The 18,518-nt window shown below is 37.5% G+C and overlaps 1 protein-coding gene across 5 annotated transcripts in view; it reads left to right on the top strand.

Moving 5' to 3' along the window:
• The window catches only part of ZFYVE9 (zinc finger FYVE-type containing 9), a 59,708-nt gene that overhangs the window by 23,873 nt on the left and 17,317 nt on the right, over window positions 1-18,518 (top strand). For all 5 annotated transcript variants that reach the window (XM_048498258.1, XM_048498261.1, XM_048498259.1 and 2 more), the window contains 6 exons: window positions 12-111; window positions 4,525-4,701; window positions 5,292-5,461; window positions 5,762-5,885; window positions 13,063-13,185; window positions 13,490-13,645. In XM_048498258.1, coding sequence (XP_048354215.1) covers window positions 12-111; window positions 4,525-4,701; window positions 5,292-5,461; window positions 5,762-5,885; window positions 13,063-13,185; window positions 13,490-13,645 — 850 coding nt within the window. The remainder of the gene's footprint in view (window positions 1-11; window positions 112-4,524; window positions 4,702-5,291; window positions 5,462-5,761; window positions 5,886-13,062; window positions 13,186-13,489; window positions 13,646-18,518) is intronic.

The raw sequence follows: 18,518 nt of genomic DNA, 5'->3' as shown, positions 1-18,518 counted from the left end.
ATTTATTTAAGGTCTTTTGTGCAGCTTGCTGCAGTCTGAAATGCAAACTGCTGTATATGGACAGAAAGGAAGCAAGAGTGTGTGTAATTTGCCATTCAGTTCTAATGAATGGTAAGTAACAAGGGAAGAACAAAATGTAAAATTCCATTGACTTTATACTAGATGGAATCATCCATGTGTCTGAATTAAGCTGATACTGTCTTCTAGTACATTTTGCTTTCCTATTGGCTCTGATTGTAATTTGGAAAATTATTTCCATGCTGGTAACTAGGTACAGATTCGAAAGTCTGGTTGCTATCTTTAATGTCCTAAGTGACTTGATACCATGGTATGAGGACTGCCTCTTCCTGTCAAGCTTGCCAGTAAAGATCCTTTTTCCAAGCTTTCCTCTGTGCCCTTGTCTGCAGAGGTGAAGAAGGTAATAGAATATGGAGCTTTTTCAGTGGTGGTTTCTTAGAATTTGCCTGACAAGCTTCGTATTGTCTTTTAGGTACCAGACCAAAACACTTGTCTTTACCTCAGGCTTTTAATTGAAAGGTTCCATCTCTTTTGGCTGTTTTTAATGGCCTTTCTAGCTTGAGAGTTGTCTTATGAATATTGTTTTTGCGTCTATAATGTGCTTTTTTGTTTGTTTTATTTCTGGCTTTAATTTATACTTGTTTTATGATGGCACTGTTGTGCTGTTTTTCTTTGTGAGGCTCCTTGAACTGGTTTCTGGAAAATAAGAATATAAATTCTCTAAATAAAGAAACAATCCCTCGGAATCCAAGGCCTCTAGTACTAGAAGAAGCCTACTAGAATGGTCCAGTTTTCTACAGTATCATAGGCAGAAATGTGAGGAGGAACATTTTACAGAGTCCAATTTTTTTGTCTTATTATAGTAGTAACAATGAGTGGATTTAATTGTCTGTACAATATTAGGCAGCTTGAGTTCCAGTTGTAATTAATGTTTTCCAGTCATTTATCCCTAGAAATTGTAGTGATATGTAAGCTGGGGATAAGAGGTATAAAGCCACAAATAAATATAATAATGCCAATTAAAAATTCAAGTTATGAATTCACCTGATTGGCCATGTGGGCCAAATCAAAACCAACGTTGATTTTTTTATTGCTACATCTCCCCATGCAAGATGGAAAAGGTATTGTAATCACCATTGTGATATGGAATTAATAAGCATTGTAAGTGATGAAATGCCCAAGAAATCTCTGTGGATGAGAGTTCCATTTGCTTGGTATAGATAACCATGGCCATGTGACATTATGCAAGGATCTAAGTTGTGCTAAAATTAGTGCCTTCTTTTTTTCCTTAAGTATAAACCATGTAACCCATATACATGGTGTAGTAGTGTCTTTAAATTTTTACAAGTACTATTGCAATAAAAATAATTTTCATAAAAGCATTGAGTTTGGTTGAATGTAACATTTAGAGCAGAAAATTGAAGTACTTTTAAAATATGTTTTCTGAATATAATTGAAAACCAGTGAGTTAAATTAGAGCAATTGTATATTCAGAGTGACCGTGAAACTTCTGGTTTATCTGGAAAATCTCTATCACTGAGCATCCTATGAATGTACTCTACTGCTCTGATTCAAGGAAGAACATTTTGTGTGTGTGTTCATAGAAAGAACACTGCAAAGCTATACTTTTCATTCATTCATTCATTCATTCATTCATTCATTCATTCCATTTTTAGACCACTCTCCCCCGAAGGGCTCAGGGTGATGTACATCAATATTAAATATAAATAATAACAATAAAACAACCTTTTTGCCCAAAGACTAGCAAAATTAATTTGAACTTCTTTTTTTCTTGTTGGAATCCTTGAAATTCTAGCAACAATACTTGCTTTAAAATGGAGGCAAATGTTCCAAACAGGTTAAGCAGTTGCAACTTAATATTTTGTCACGAAACTGCTGTATTTTTGTAAAGGCTTGTTTTCAGCAGAAGAAAACACTGGCAACTTTGTTCTCATGACAGAAGATCAAAGGGAAGAAATGCTTGGAAGTGGCATGTTCTTCAGTGATCATAACAGTACTACTAGACATTTCTGTCTCTTTCTTTAGTCTATTAAATGTTGGGTGTCTTCTTAGCCTAAAAGGTTGGGAATTTGTCATTTGTTAGCTTATTTTTATTGCATCTTTTAAAAGAGTTAGCACAGTATAAGAGCTATTTAGAGTATTAAATATTAATATCTTTCTGTGAAGGCTGATAAAAATGTGTCAGGAAATGGTGGGTTTATTACAAGTATGAATTAAAAAGTATTGACTGATTTTTTTGAGGACAAGTCATATTGAGATAGGGAAGTTGTGCATATTCAAAATAAATACTGTGAAAGATCATTGTTTCTGTTTCTATAGCAAAGGATTCCATATGATGATGAATAATATTTGTAGATGGTAGAACCCTGACACGTAATAATTTGAATCTGAAAGTGTTAAAAATTTTTAACCAAATTTAATGCTTTTATAATGATTTCATTTAAAAAGCCCTTTCTGTTATAGGGCAAATTAGTGATGAAGAACAAAAGCATTTATAGATTTTACAAATTGAGCCCATGTTCTTTCATCTTAAGTATCCTTTATCTGGAACCTAGCTTTTGCATATCTGCTTCTAGTAAAGCTGCCCTGGTGCTTTGCCCTGATGCTTGCTTGCTGCTTGTAAGATCATCTTTATCATTTGTTCCACTCACATGTTCTAGATTCCTTTGCTAAAATAAAGCAGGTTCTTCATCGTTTTTTGCTCTCAAAAGGATTATACACTATATGTAATTTCTCAAGAGTGCTTAACTTATTCTATGTTGGATAGGAATGTGTGTGAATATACATTTGTGTTTCTGGTTGTCCATATATGACGAGGAATGAAACTGTTTTAGTTGAGAGACCACAAAGCAGAGAAGGAGGGACCACAAATCAGAGCAGGAGGGAATATTTCACAACTTTTAATGCCATAGAAGAGTCAGGCTGTTTGTGGTCTGCCCCCTCCCCCTTAAAGTATCTGTTATTTTAAAAATGGACTGGGTCTCTACTGGCTATAGTATATCTTGCATTTCAATTCTCTTATTAAAATTGTATCATATTTTGTCCAAAACTCACTTCTGATGGGGCGTAGGATAGAATGTTAAAGTGTCTCTTCAATATGAACAAAAATAATCCTCTTTGAGCTCAGCCCTGTGCTTTCCTGAGCCAGGTGTTTTGAGTTCTCAGGAAGGGTAAAAATGAGTGTTTGTTTCCCAGCTTTTTTTGGTCTGTGCCAAGGATCCATCAAGTGTTCCAAACATCCAAGAGTAACCCTGTTCCCTTATTGCAAGCAAAACAGATATAGGCAGCTGGGACAAAGTCTCCAATAATTTACTACCCTGACCCGTTGCAGGCAGGCAGATATGTGGACCAAAAGAGCTAAAGCCCTTGGTTAGCTTCAAGCTGTCCAACAGTAGTATAAAGGCTATGCAAGCAGTTTTTGATGTGAGAAGCAAAGAGCTGCGAATGCAAACTGACAGCAATGAAAAAATGTCAGAATGCTCAGTTGCATGTAACTTCAGTATTTTTTCCTAGGATGGGAGTTATGGTTTTGATGGTTTATGTGAGATACTGTGTATACTCGTGTATAAGTCGACCCACATATAAGTTGAGGCACCTAATTTTACCACAAAAAACTGGGAAAACTTACTGACTCACGTATAAGTCGAGTGTGGGAAATGTAGCAGCTACTGGTAGATTTCAAAAATAAAAATAGATACCAATAAAATTACATTAATTGAGGCATCAGTAGGTTAAATGTTTTTGAATATTTATTTCAAAAAAGAAAGAAAACAATGTGTAAACTAGAAACTCTGTAAAGAGTGTGAAAAGAGGGTCAAGCAAGAACAATATGGGTATCAACAATAACTTTAAAAGTACAAAAACCTTAGCTTTTTTGTAAGGAAGGGTTTTAAACAATGGATCTTACAATAAAAATTGGAATGAACATGCCTGTTCACTGTGACTCAAAACTACCCTGCTTTTTAAAAGAATATTCTTTTTAAAAGAATAGTTCATTATTTTTAATGTACATATTTTTTAAATTGCACATGGCAGGTGTCATTTTAGAAGGGACATTCACACAACCTGTCAGGGGAGGAATGTTTATGTTAGCAGTACCAACATTTCAGAGTATCTTTAGGAGACCCTCCTGATGATACCACCCAGGTTTGGTGAAGTTTGGTTCAGGGGGTCCAAAGTTATGGATCCTCAAAAGGGTAATCCCATCTACTATTAGCTTCCATTGGAAACAATTAGAGGGGATGGGAGCTAACTCACTTTAAAGGGATCCATAACTTTCTGAACCCCTCATAGAACCAAACATCACCAAACCTGGCTGGTATCAGCAAAACACCCTTCCCTCACTTCATAATTGTGATTCTTATTTCACCAGAGAAAGTAGGGTTTATTTTCTGCTGCCTGGTAGGTGGAAATTCTGGAGTTGCTTGTAGTTTTAGGATTACTTTTCTGTGACTCATTGCCTTCTCTTGTGTTATGTTTCCTTAGCCCAAGCCTGGGAGAACATGATGAGTGCCTCAAGCCAGAGCCCTAATCCTAATAATCCTGCTGAGTACTGTTCTACCATTCCTCCCTTGCAGCAAGCCCAGGCTTCTGGAGCCCTGAACTCTCCTCCACCTACCGTTATGGTACCTGTGGGAGTCCTAAAGCATCCAGGTGCAGAAGGTATGGAACTCCCCCATTTCCCTCTATAAACAACTGTACTTGTATTCATTCTTATTAGTGAAATGTACTGAGAAGGTCTGATATGAAATGTCCATTCAACCACGAATTTTCTGAGCCAGTTCGTATGCTGCACCCTTTAAAAAATCCACAACATATTAACTGTGACCAACCCAATGGAAGAGTTGTGTATATTTGTGTGATGATTAGTACGCAGTGCTTCTATAAATTGTGCTGTAAAAATCCTGATTTGCATTGTTGACATGGGCAGCAGTCCAAAATAGTGATACCTGCATGTAGATGAGAACAATATCTGAAGTCTACACTTTGCTTGCTGTTTCTGCTGCAACAATTCTTTTGTAGAGATAGGTAGCTTTTCTAACTAAAAGTTTAATATTTCAGCTGTGAGGATTATCATCCCCCCCGCCCCCCCCCCCAAAAGAGCCCTGTTTTGGATCAACCTTGGGCAGAATTCAAGCTCCACTCAAAGCTAGTCTGCATTAATTTTTATGACTATTTTATAAGCTAAAATTTCCTAGTTTCGCTTTGCTTGATTCATGCATTTCTGTTATTGATCTCACCTCTCTCCCTAGTGGGTCAGCCCAGAGAACAAAGACGTGTTTGGTTTGCGGATGGCATATTACCCAATGGAGAAGTTGCTGATGCGGCCAAGTTGACTGTGGCTGGAACAACCTCCACAGGAGCATTAGCAGTGTCACATGATCCATGCAAGCCTATAAACAACAATACTTCACCTGCAGAGGTAGGAAACAACTTCGTTTGTTGCATGGTATGCTTGACAGTTCAAATATTATTTATTGGTTCTTTAGATATTATTGGTTCTTGTGATACAGTATTCCTTGGAGGAGAATGGGCCTTTGGACCTAGTTTCATGGAAGGAACAATTCCTGCACATTGCCATGTGCTCATTCGAATGAGCTGTCAGTAAATTTCTTTTGTATAAAATGCTACAGAACAGAATGTTCTTTTAATTTGTTGACAACGTGAATGTTAGTGTGATCCATTTACGTTTTATGTAGTATTTGTTTGTTTCTTCTTGTAGACTGAAAACACACTGACATTGTCAAGAAGTGTAACTCAGGTTGGAAGTCCAGTTGGCAGTGCAATGAACCTTATTCCAGAAGATGGTCTTCCTCCAATTCTCATCTCTACTGGCGTAAAAGGAGGTGAGAGCACAGCCATAGAATATCTATGATTGGGATTTACCAATTGTAGTTTACTGTAGAGCCGCCCGAACTGAAACTTTAACCTATTGCAGAGTCAGGAAGAAAACAGGCTTTTACAGTCTCAGCCAGTGGATCAGGCCAGATATAGAGAGGGGAATGTGTTTATTATTGTGGCATTTTTGTTGTGGCACTTTATGTCATGGCATTCAGGTGTATTAGAGACTGATAGGATGAACAGAAGGTTGAACTTGAATGCCTGCCAGATTGGAAATGAAATATTCAAATTGAAATGTTCAACATTTTTTCTCTGATTTATGATAGTAACTATCATTCTTAATGTGTGTCTGGTAGCTGTATTTGCTACAAATATTCAAGGTCTGTTGTGATTGGCTGGCAGACATGCTCCTCTTTTGCCCTTACCTTTCATGTTAAGGTCATTCTGTTAGCTATGAATTAAACCTGTTCATCTATGAATTGAATCTATTTGTCAATAAATCTGCATAATCTCCATAATAGTAATGTACAGAAATAAATGATTACCTATGAAGCTGTATTCTATATAAAGTAATTGTTCCTGGCTATAGTACTACATGTATCGCTTCATCAAAATAAAAACAAATTAGCTAGTTTATTAACAGTTAAAAAACCCCACTATTACATATTTCAGATATGTTACTGGTAGTTGGTTTTTGCAGTAAAGTGTGTTCCTGTAGGAAACTTTGTTCTGTCAGGAAACAGATATTAAAATATAGAGAAAAATTGATATCTGATTTTTCTTACATTATTTTTACTCAGCCATAAATCCATGAAGCATAATAGCTAGGTTCCAGCATTGTATTGTGTTTTAGCATGACCATTAAACAGAAGCAAGACTTGGGTTATGTAAAGAGAAGCATGGTAAAGCAGTGGGCTAGAGTCAACCAACTTTTTTGCTCAATCACACCCCCAACCTCCTCCTTACTTACTACAGTCCCTGTCCCAAATAACTTTTAAAACTGTGCGTCTCATTAATCCCCAGTATAGCCTTTTTAGTAGTCAAAGAAGACTCCCCCCTTCCTTTTTCACTAGTGGATAAGTTGGTTGGATCCAGCCCAATCTTGTTGAAGATTAATTGGTCAGTTGCACGTTGTTCTCATTGAGTGGAACTAGGATATTGTTAAAAAAAATATGTAACTTCATAAAAAAATTTTCTCTGGATAACACTATTACCTCACGTTGTTAATTAAAGCCTGGAAACTGGAAGGTAAAATGCAGCATCTTTTGAGTTCCAGTCTTAGCCACATAAAACAGCTGGAAATACCACTTTCCAGCTGCAAAAAGTACCATTTCAATTGTTTGCATCTATGTTCTTGAATAAATTTTACAGTTTTGGCAAGTGCTCACTTTTTACATTGGTGGTCAATAGCATCTTGTACAGTTTCTGCAATGTTGTCTGTCATGCCCCAACAGAAGTCTTTATTATTTTCATTGTTAAGTATAAGTTTCCCATAGATAGCATGGGTTTAGTCCTCCAAAGGGAGGGAATTTTAGTTAGCCCCTGTCCCTTTAAGAAGTTTCCCAAGAGGCAGTCTTGCTGTTTTCTCCCAGCAATGCCCCTGTTTAACTCAGTTCAGTTCAGTACAGGTGCCAAAGGAATCAGGAGGCAGCAGTATTTTGTCACGTTAAAGGTGTAAAGAGAGCATAAAGTTGAGGTTTACAAAGAATAGTAGCCAGATAAAGACTCAAGGAACTTAAAGAAGTGGACTTTCCTGGAAGCAGTCAAAGAAAGAACAAATGTCTATAGCTTCTGCTGTCCAGTCAAGTAAGTACTTTATTTTAGGCAGACCCTGGGAGGAGCTAGGGTCTCCATTCTTCTAAATATTAAATCTTTTGTTTGAACTGTTGAACCTTGCTTGTGACTCTCCCACCCTGTTCTGGCCGGGCACAGGGCACCACAAACAGTTTTGCTTGGGGAACAGAACATAGTCCTTTCTGATATACTTGGGACAAATCTATATGCTTTCTGATATACTTGGGGACAAATCATATGTTTCCTGCAAAGCCATTGAATAAATGTTAAAGGTATCTTACAGCTGACCTGTTAAACTACTATTATAGACTCTATGCCATATTTAGTTTTATATACCAGAATATATAGCTGTTGTCAAATGTGCTAATTGCACAGAAAAGTGGCAAGATCTCGATTTAAGATTAAGTTAAATGTTAATTAGGGAACAATGTTTCAGATAGGAAAGCTGACAGACAGGGATAACCTGCAGCTACCTTGCTATCTAAGGAAGGAGGGAGAAGCAAACTTCCAAGGAGGAGGAGGAAATTAGACTTGAGAGTATCAGTCTAAGGAGAGACAATAGGTGACACAAAGGATGGAAGGGTCTTACAGCCCGATCAGGCAGACCAGTTCCCCTCCCCCTCCCCCAGCTGGATCTTCTTTTCAGTTTCTTTGCATGCTGAACTTTGTCACTTCCAACACACCTCCTTAAGGTCTAGTATGCAAAGTTCACAAAATTCTTATGTGGACTTTCAAATTTGTCTCCAGGTAAGGAAGGTCTTGGTGAACGCATCCGCAATCATTTCTTCTGTAAAACCATGCTGCAAATCAGCAAGTCCATCTTTGTCCATACTTCTTATGAGATGATGCTTTACCTCCATGAGCTTAATTCTGGAGTTTATCTTCTCCATCTGTGCAAGCTTTATGCATCCTTGGTTGTCTTCAAAAAGTGGTTTGACTTAGGTTCATCTATTTGAAAGTCCTGCATCAGTTGCAGTACCCATTTAAGTTGTTTGCATGCCTCAGCTGCAGACACATATTTGGCTTCAGTCTATGACAGTGGCGATGAACCTTTGGCACTCCAGATGTTATGGAGTACAATTCCCATCAGCCCCTGCCAGCATGGCCAATTGACCATGCTGGCAGGGGCTGATGGGAATTGTAGTCCATAACATCTGGAGTGCCAAAGGTTCGCCACCACGGGTCTATGATATAGCTACAATATCTTTCTTTCTGCTGCTCCAACTGATTGCTTCACCTCTATAAAAGAACAGATGTCCACTGGTTGACTCTTTATCTCTTGTATCTCCTACCCAGTCTGTGCCCATGCATTCCATTAACCTAGAATTGAGGCTTGTTGGCAATTTTAGATGAGTACTACTGTGTAGATATCTGACAAATCTGTTGACTACATTCCAGTCTTTTGTGACTCATTCTTTCTGCACAACATCCCCAGAGCTGCAATTATATCAGGGTGTGTCAGTGTGCTTGTGCACAGCAGTTTCCTAGTTGTTTCTTGGAAGCACTTGTTGTCAGGTAGAAGTTCACTGCATCGTCCCTTATTCAAGCAATGTATTTCTGTAGGAGTTCTGACCGGTTTACTATCTTTCATATTAATAAAGTCCAAGAATTCCAAGATTTTCTGCATTTGATTAAGAAGATATCTTCCATCTTCCCTTTCTATTTGTATTCCAAGGTAATAGTGAATATTTCCAAGTTGTTTCACTTCCTATTGTTGAACTATTTCCTCACAGTCCCCTTTGCTTTCATAGCATAGAAGCAGATCATCTACATATGTCAAGAAGTCCATTTGTAATCTCTATCCCTTGAGTTCAGGCTTTGCCTTGTTGACATCATTCTTTGGTAAGCATTTAATGAAGTTTCTCATTCCAGCATTTCAAAGCTTGTTTTAGTTCATAGATGTTCTTTTACAGTTTGCTCATAAATTGCTTGCCTTTATGCTTCTCAGATCTTGGTGGCTGTTCCATGTAGACTTGTTCCTTTATTTCCCCATGTAGAAAGTCAGTCTTTACATCTAGATGCTCCATTTGCATTTCCTTCTTCAGCTCTAAGATCTATTTTGGAGCACTTTTCCCTTAGGATGTAAGCATATACTTCTGATCCAAACACTCTTAAATGATTCACCTTGGGTTTGTGCCCATGTCATTGTTTATATGGAATGCTACTGGTATCCTTTGAAAGTAGGCTGTTTTGCAGATAGGTTGCTGTGTTGACAGCTTTTCCTCGATACTTTTCGGACAATTTTGCTTCATGCATGTATTTAGCCATCTCAGGGTGATTCTTGCAGTCTGCAAGGCCATTCATTTCTGGACAAAAATGGCCAGTCATTGAGCTGCAGAAGCGGAGCTACCCGGGGTGTGTGTGTGCATTGCACTGGGCACATGTCTGGGGGGCGGGGTGAAAAATCCCCCGTGGTGACCCCCACCGCTTCCCTTGCGGCTCTCCCCACCCGCCCCCCAACACACATTTACCTTAGTTCAGCCTGAAAGTGCAGGCTGGAAAAGCAGTCTGCTCACTTGAGGCTGAAAACAGCCTGGTGGGAACTACACTTCCCAGGAGACCTTGCGAGTCCCAAGGTCTTCTGGGAAGTGTTGTTCCCACCAGGCTGTTTTCAGCCTCAAGTGAGCAGGCTGCTTTTTCTAGTCTGCAGTTTCAGGCTGAACTAAGGGAAGGGGTGGGCAGGGCGCTGTGGTGAGGGAGGCCCCCAGAAAACCCAGAGTGCACACCAGGCACAGTATGGCCCTGCTCCACCTCTGTTGTGCTGTGTTCCACGTTTTCTTAGAAAGTCCTTCATCTCTTTCCCAATGCACACGCCTCCATTATCAGTACTTATGGCTACTGAGATTCCTTGGAATCTGTTATTAACTAGTGCAATGTAAGCCAGCTCAATAAATCCAGTATTTGAATTTTCTAATGAAGTAGGTCACAGTATATCTTAAAAAACCATCTTCAAAGGTTAGCAAATATTTGGCCCCAGATCGGGAGTGCATTTTAAAAGGTCCACATACATCACTGTTCTGACCTTGCTGGATTGTTTTTAGCAACTCAGTCTCACACCTTTTGCCACAGTGCAAATTTCACATTTTCTTCTTGGAAGCATCTAACAATTTTCATATTCTTATTTAAATTCTGACTTTCAAACTGCTTGATTTCATTAACATCTCTGTGTCCATAGGGTGTATGCCATTAATTTATGCACTGCCTATGAGTACGTTTCTGAACAAAATTTGTTTTTTGCACACATAGATCAAGGTGTTACTGTCCATCTTTTCTTGTGTCCCAAGCAATCAGTTATGCCTGTTTACATATAAAGTATCCCTGGCCAAGTGAAGTAATCATTCCCTTTTCTGCTGAAGCATTCCTTGAAATCAAGTTGTTTGCAAGTGAGGGGACAAAGAGGCAATTTGCAGTGGTAATTTCTCTCACAAATCTTCCAGGCAGCAAGCATTTAATTGTAACTTGTCCCACTCTCATTTCTTGTACAGGGTACTCATTTGCCTCATATAACATTTCTCTTTTAGTTTCATCCAAAGAATTACATCAACTTTTATCTCCATATAAGTGATCTGTACAGCCATTATCAAGAACCTATGTGTTTATTCTTATCCTTCCTGGTCTTGCTATGAAAAATTCCTTAAACAGAATCCATCAATCTGTGGTCCCAGCATGGTTATCTACAAGTGGAATTGTTCTGAGTTTTATGATTCTTTGTTTGAAAACGCAAATAGCCGCTGCCTGCTGCTTTCCAGTGACCACCAGTATAATGCCTCTCTCTTTGTATACGTTTATTTAATGGCCTTTGGCCACAAACAATAAAGTGTACGGTGTTGTCTACATTTATTTGCACAGTGACCCATCTTCCCACAATGTGACATTTTCAGCTGTTTTTTAAAAAATCCCATATAGTTAAGGCTTTCAGATCATTAGTTTACTCCCTGTATAAATTGTCTCCTGATCTATTCTTCTTCCAATTTTTAATGATCTCAGCTAACAGGAGATTTTCTTTAGCTTGTAATACTGTCACAAGAGTACCATGACTCTTGAGGAAGAGACATCAGTAACATTAAGAGTTTGTCATTGACTGGCTTTCCTGATGACTTGATTTCATTTGCCAAGCTAAGCATTTTCTGTAAATGATGTTTTAAAACCCTGCTCTCAGGCAGTAGGTAGTGAATACCGGTATCTGATTTTGAAGAATCATGTGGGTTTGTGCAGACTTTTTCACTAAAGTTTTTTTAAAATCCTCCCAAACCTCCTTAACTGTTTCTAAATCTCCTGTTTTCATAAGCAAATAATCAGAATGAAATTATGTAGCCCCTCGCCTGGTTATTGTTCTCACCCCATTGTACTTCATATGTCTCTTCAGCTGATCTGTCCATTGAGATGATGCTCCATAATTTTTCTTGCTGTAAGAAAGATTTTATACATATCCACCATGTGACATAATTATCTTCTGTCAGTTGTTCAAAGCATGGGCTATAGGAGGCGGCCATCTTAACTCTTTTGTCTTTGTCCTGAACCTCAAACAAAGTTTTCTTTTAATCTGTGTAGTTCAGTCTGAGCTGCATAACCAATGCTGGCAGAGATGCTAATTGTGCAGAGAAGTGACAGACTCACTGACTAAAGATGAAGTTAAATGTTTATTAGGGAACTGCATTTCAGATAGGAAAGCACATACAGGGATAGCCTGCAGCTACCTTGCTAGCTAAGGAAGGAGGGAGAAGTGAAATTCCAAGGAGGAGGAGGAAATTAGACCTGAATGTTTAGACAACTGGTGACACCAAAGGACAGAAGGTTCTCTATTTAGCTGACCACTTGCCCTACTGGGTCTTCTTCTCAGTTCCTTTGCATGCTAGACATTGTCATTTCAAACAGTAGTATTCAGAAATATAGACCAAAAGGGTTTTTTTGTAATCTTTAGTCTTTCTGTTTCTGTGATAAGCATTTTTTCCAGAAATTACATAAATACTTTTGAAATTGTGAACAGAGCAGAGTTTGTGGCAGCCTCTCTCAATCCATGGAGCTCCTTGTGCCTGTTAAAAAGCTTCTTCTGAGGGTTGGGCTACATTTATAATCAGTGTTGCAGTCAAAGTTCCCACTCCTGTTCATATGGAACAAGAAGGAGATTGATTTCTGCTAATACAGGGGAATGGCTTTTCATGGGGGCCAGAAGGAATAGTGAGCAAGCAAGGATCCCTTGTATGGACTCCATTCCTGGTTCTTAGGATCTAAGTCTTTGAAATGTTTGAAATGTTTGAAATTATACAGTTTTAAAATTCTGCACTTCTGTTTGAAAAAGGGGTTAGCTCAGCCATGCTTAAATGTTATATTACTGCCAACTTGCATAAAGCATTATTCAGTAAATGACTTCTAAATCTGTTTAAATAGATTATGCTGTGGAAGAAAAACCATCTCACATCTCAGTGATGCAGCAACTAGAAGATGGTGGCCCGGGCCCTCTTGTGTTCGTTTTAAATGCAAATTTGCTGTCCATGGTTAAAATTGTGAATTGTAAGTCCTGTTTAATTTATTAAGATGAAAAACAGTGAACACCCTTCCTTTGCTTTATAAAAGACGCTCTGGTGGATAACTGTACTCACAAGCAGAAATTAAACATGGATTTCTTCCTTGGATGAAGGGTAGGATAAAAATATAATAGAAATTTGCCTCCCATAATGGAGGTGAATCAACCCTCCTTCCATGTTTTGATTAAGTACTATTAGTAGATCATCAGCTTTCAATAATGTTTACTTTCACTTTACATTTCAAATATTTATTTTCTGTTCCAAATCTGTGCTGTGCTTCTCTTCTGCAGATGTGAACCGGAAGTGCTGGTGCTTTACTACAAAGGGAATGCATGCTGTAGGCCAGTCAGAAATAGTCATTCTTCTCCAGTGTTTACCTGATGAGAAGTGTTTGCCCAAGGATATCTTCAGCCACTTTGTTCAACTTTATCGAGATGCCATGGCAGGTGAGAGAACTGCCTGTTTAAAAATTGAAGGGATTGATTATAGTTATTATATCACCAGAGGTGTGAGGCAGCAACTTTAGGGGACTCTCTTTTCTTCCTGAGTGGGTTTTCTATAAAGAGTAAGGCAGAATTTAAGATTTGTACCTCAGGCTTCCATTGTGTTGGCTCTCTGCTCTTGAGGAAATGGAATGTCAGATGTTAGCTGCAGTGTATTTTATTCTTCAAACGTACAGGTCAATAAATGTGCTATATAATAGTGAGACAACCTATATATCACATAATGGGACACTCAATATTTTAGAATAGTCTAAATCTGTGAATACATTTCTCAACTTGATTTTTAAGTGAGCAAAGTGCTTTCCACTTTGTTCTTTGATCATGCTACAATTATACTGCATGCAGTTGCACAGTAGTGTTGCATAATTTATGATCTCTACATAATGTCTTTTTTAAATTCTATTTTTGATATTCTTTGAAATACTATCCCGCAGTTTTTTGAGGAGGATATTGCACTGTGGCTATACAAATTATTGTGGGTAGATTGTTGTTCTGGAAATCATTTTTAGCCAATGAATAAATCTACTTACATAGTAGAAGATATATCTTTGTTAAAGCTGTATACTGCATAAATGTCCAAAAAGGTTTGGGGGTGTATGTGCTTGAAGCTTCAGTAGTTGTATGTGCTTGGGCTGTGTATGCAGTTTTTGCAATTCACAACAGGTGAGGTTTCAATTTATTCTAGGTCCCATCCTGTTTGCCTGCAGGTGGGCTGAGTACTTATATTTTCATCCAAGGTGCAATGGCATTACAGTGCCTCTCTTGGAAGCAAGAGAAGATGCCATGTAGATGCTCTTTTAATAGGTAGCTTGCTAGTATGTAACAGCCATAAAGGTTTCATAGGTTTTTTTATCTGAGGTGTTATTACCGTTACATCTATCAGTGTACAATGTAAATTTATAAAAAGTTACAAAAACCACATTGTAAAACTTCCTAATAATACTGTTTTGCAACTGCAGTAAAAGCTTTAGCTGGTACTCCTGGGGAATGAGGGTTGCCAATTAATAAATGTGCCAGATATTTAAGCTGATTAAGAACATAAGAAGAACAATGCTGGATCAGATTAGTGGCTCATCTGGTCCAGCATCCTGTCTTAAACAGTGGTCAACCAGCTCCTCTGGAAGTCCCAAAGACAGGGCATAGCGGCTAAGGCCTTCCCTGATATTACTTCCTGGCACTGATATTCAGAGATTTACTGCTTCTGAAAGTAAAAGTTCCCTTTAGCTACTGATAGATCTATCCTCCATAAATCTGCCTAATTCCCTTTTAAGCTTTCTGTGCCTAAGGCCATCGCTACATTCTCTGATGCAGATTCCACATTTTAGTCACTTTCTGTGTAAAGTTCATCACTGAACTTCATCTGCCACATTGTTACCCATTCATCCCGACCCCATCCAGAAGAATCCACAGTGAACAAATAACACACTCTTGGGTAAGTCATAGCAACAATCCCCATACCTGGCACAACCCTTTATCCCAAGCCACAGAACTGTTTTATGCAGTAGGCAGGCAAGCAAGCCCGGACTTTAAGCTCACTTACTGAAAGGGAGTCTTTAGCTCCATAACCTCCTTGTGTACTTGCTTTTTTAAAAAAGTTGGTTATAGCAACAAAGCAACAATTAAACAGATTAGCAAAGTGGCCATGAAACGTTTTGAGGAGGTGAGTGTGAACAAGCATCATAGTAAAGGGAAGGATTGGAAATATGACAACATTCTAAGCAATTTGGGTAGTAAGGACCAATGTCTCCTTCTACCTGCTGAAAACTGGCAAGCTGTTTGATATAAAATGGATGAGAGGCTTGCAAAAGTAGCATAAAGGTTTTCAAAAATGGAACAGTAAATGACAAAGTATATATAGAAAATTCTGTAAAGCAAATATGATGAGAAAAATGGGTGAAATTGATTTATACTTGACAGTCAACCCAAATAATTAGTCTTGAGAATTTAACTGGACTATGAGAGATACAAAAAGTAGCCTGACAAAGATGTCTACTATCTCCCCTATTGTTTATTCTAGTTCTTGGAATATTGAATAGAGACATAAGACAAAATGAGAAGATTGCGGGTATAAAAAAATTAAAAAGAGACCTATAAATTAAGAGCTTTTGCTGATGATTTGGTGTTGGTTTTGGAAAAGTCCTTAAAGGGAGTTGAATTTTCAGTGTTGAAATTAAAAGATTTCAGTGGATTAGCGAGTTTTTAAATTAATATACAGAAAACAAACCAAAAAATGGAATTACAAGGTCAAATAGCACTGATGAGTAAAATGGGATTTAAGATTGGGGAAAAAAGTAAAATATCTGGATATAATGTTGACACATGTGAACTGTGCGTTATTTCAAAATAATGTCACAATATGGAATGAAGTTTTAAAAGATTTGTCAAGATAGAACACCTATCATTGCAGGGAAGAATTTCTATGATTAAGATGAATATTTTAACCAGAATGTTATTTTTGTTTCATATATACCTATGTTGCAAAAGATATTCTATTTAAACAATGGCAGAAATATATATCAAATTTTGTTGACAAATCCTTCAATTAAATATAAAGCCCTACAAGATAAAGGAAAGAGGAAGATCAGGTTTACCTGATTTGAAATTTTATTTTGCTGCCTGTTGCTTGGTTTGGTTGAAAATATGGGTTTTGTGAGAGACAGAAGGATGTGATGCAAGATTCAGATGGCATGACAATTTATGGTATGACAAAGTTAAGAAGGATTTTAAGGATCATTATATTAGGCATGCCATACTGAGTATATGAGACAAATATAAAGCTGGGTTGTGTCAGAAAACACTATTATGTCTCTCATCACAAGAAGCCTCATACAGACAAATGATATTGGAAAATAGGTGGTTAACATATCGTGCAAAATAAAGTCAAGATTTAGTAGCAGAAGGACATATTTGTCATTGGTTTTTCTATCTGCAATTATTATAAGCAGATAAATGATCTTACAGTTTGACTACTCTAAGACTGAATTTGAAGTAGAACCATGTATGAATAATGATCATGTTATTGCCAAAATGTAGAAGCTTCTGTTGAAACAAGAAGAATGAGTGAAAGGCTGTATGGTAAAGTGGGCCTGTAACTTTAGGTATAATATACAAATGGATCAAAGGGAGAATATGTGCTTGAAAGCTCTTAAATTTATATTAAGTTCCAGTCTCAAAGAGACTTTATATACAATGATATATTGTTGATATTTGTCACTGGGGAAATTAGCAAAAATATATTAAAATGTTCTGAATGTGTGTTTGAAATGTGAACATCTTGAAGGATTGTTTTACCTTATAGTGGACTTGTAATAAAGCTTTAAAAATTTGGATACAAATACAGTGTGGTGTATTGAGAGCCAGAATGGTGTAGTGGTTAAGAGTGGACTCTACTATGGAGAACTAGGTTTGATTCCTCACTCCTCCACATCAGTGGCAGACTCTAATCTGGTGAACCATGTTGTTTATTCCATTCCTACATATGAAACCTGTTGGGTGACCTTGGGCTAGTCACAGTTTTCTCATAACTCTCTCATCTCCATTTACTTCCATTTACCTTAGGTGTCTGTTGGGGGAAGAGGAAGGGAAGGATTTTGTAAGTTGCATTGAGACTCCTTATAGTTCAGAAAAGTGGGGTATAATTCCAAACTCCTCCTCTTCTATATTCAGTAATCCAAAAGATTTTAAAGACTAATATATAGATGAAACCAGAGGCTTATCTTTTGGGTCTTATGGACAGACAGTTTGAAAAAAGATATAGCATTTTGTTTTTATATATGTTGTTGGCAGTGAAAATATTATATGAGCAAAAATGGAAAATGTCATCTGTACCCACAATAGAATAATAGTTTGTGAAGATACTGAAATTAGTTGACTAAACTTATTTCGATGATTAGAAAAAAGAACTTGCCTATTGATAATTGGAAGCCTCTGATACACTTTTTGCTTAAGACATTTCTTTGTTTGTCTGTCTTTTAAATAGTTTTAATAAAATCATTTGACTCCTAAAAGTTCAAATTTAAGATACAATCCTGCTTTCTTGGAAAATAATTGTATTGCACAGAAGATGACAACAGCTAGTGTGCTGGAGGATGCCAAGGGCATGAGACATTTACACCGTGTTAAGTGCATTTCTCAGTTCTGGACTAGAAAGTTGTCAGTCTTGTCTGTCCTCAAGTGATTCTTGCAGCAGAAATACAGGAATCCTGTCACTGAGAAAGAGGGTATTGTGGTATATACATAACATAAGTCATTCTTACAGCAGAAAGATAGGACTCCTGTAACTATAGAAAGAAAGTAGTGCTGTGTATAGATTCATGCTGGACTTCAGAAATTAATGGGAAGGATAGTACTGTGTAGTGAACTGTTGTGTTTACCTTTTTGTTAAACACTGAGTAAGCCAATCAGAATGTATTGAGTTCGTAACTTTAAAAACATTCTTTTTGTGTTGTCAGAGTGTTTCATTGTCATAACAATGATGATTCACTAAATTAGGAACTAGAATAACAATCTTTGACAAAATAGTTCAGCCATTACATTCCATATTTTCTTTGTAGTTTGTGGAAAGGAAAAACTAGCATATTCAGCTGATGGTTTTATTTACACAATCTATACTAAAATGCCTGTTTCCCCCTGTTTTTTCAAGTCACATTCAATTTTTTGATGAAATGATGCGGTAACTCAGGTTAGACTTGACATGTTCTCAATCAAAGTACCACTTTTCTTATTTTGAAACTGGAGTGTGCTTTCTGTTTCAATAAGTATACCATAATTATCATTGTGCATTTGGACACAAGCCCAATAGGAGGCCTTGTAGGTT

Source organism: Sphaerodactylus townsendi, linkage group LG05 (genome assembly GCF_021028975.2).
Source record: "Sphaerodactylus townsendi isolate TG3544 linkage group LG05, MPM_Stown_v2.3, whole genome shotgun sequence".
Lineage (NCBI taxonomy): Eukaryota > Metazoa > Chordata > Lepidosauria > Squamata > Sphaerodactylidae > Sphaerodactylus > Sphaerodactylus townsendi.
This window is presented reverse-complemented; position numbering and strand designations above follow the sequence as displayed.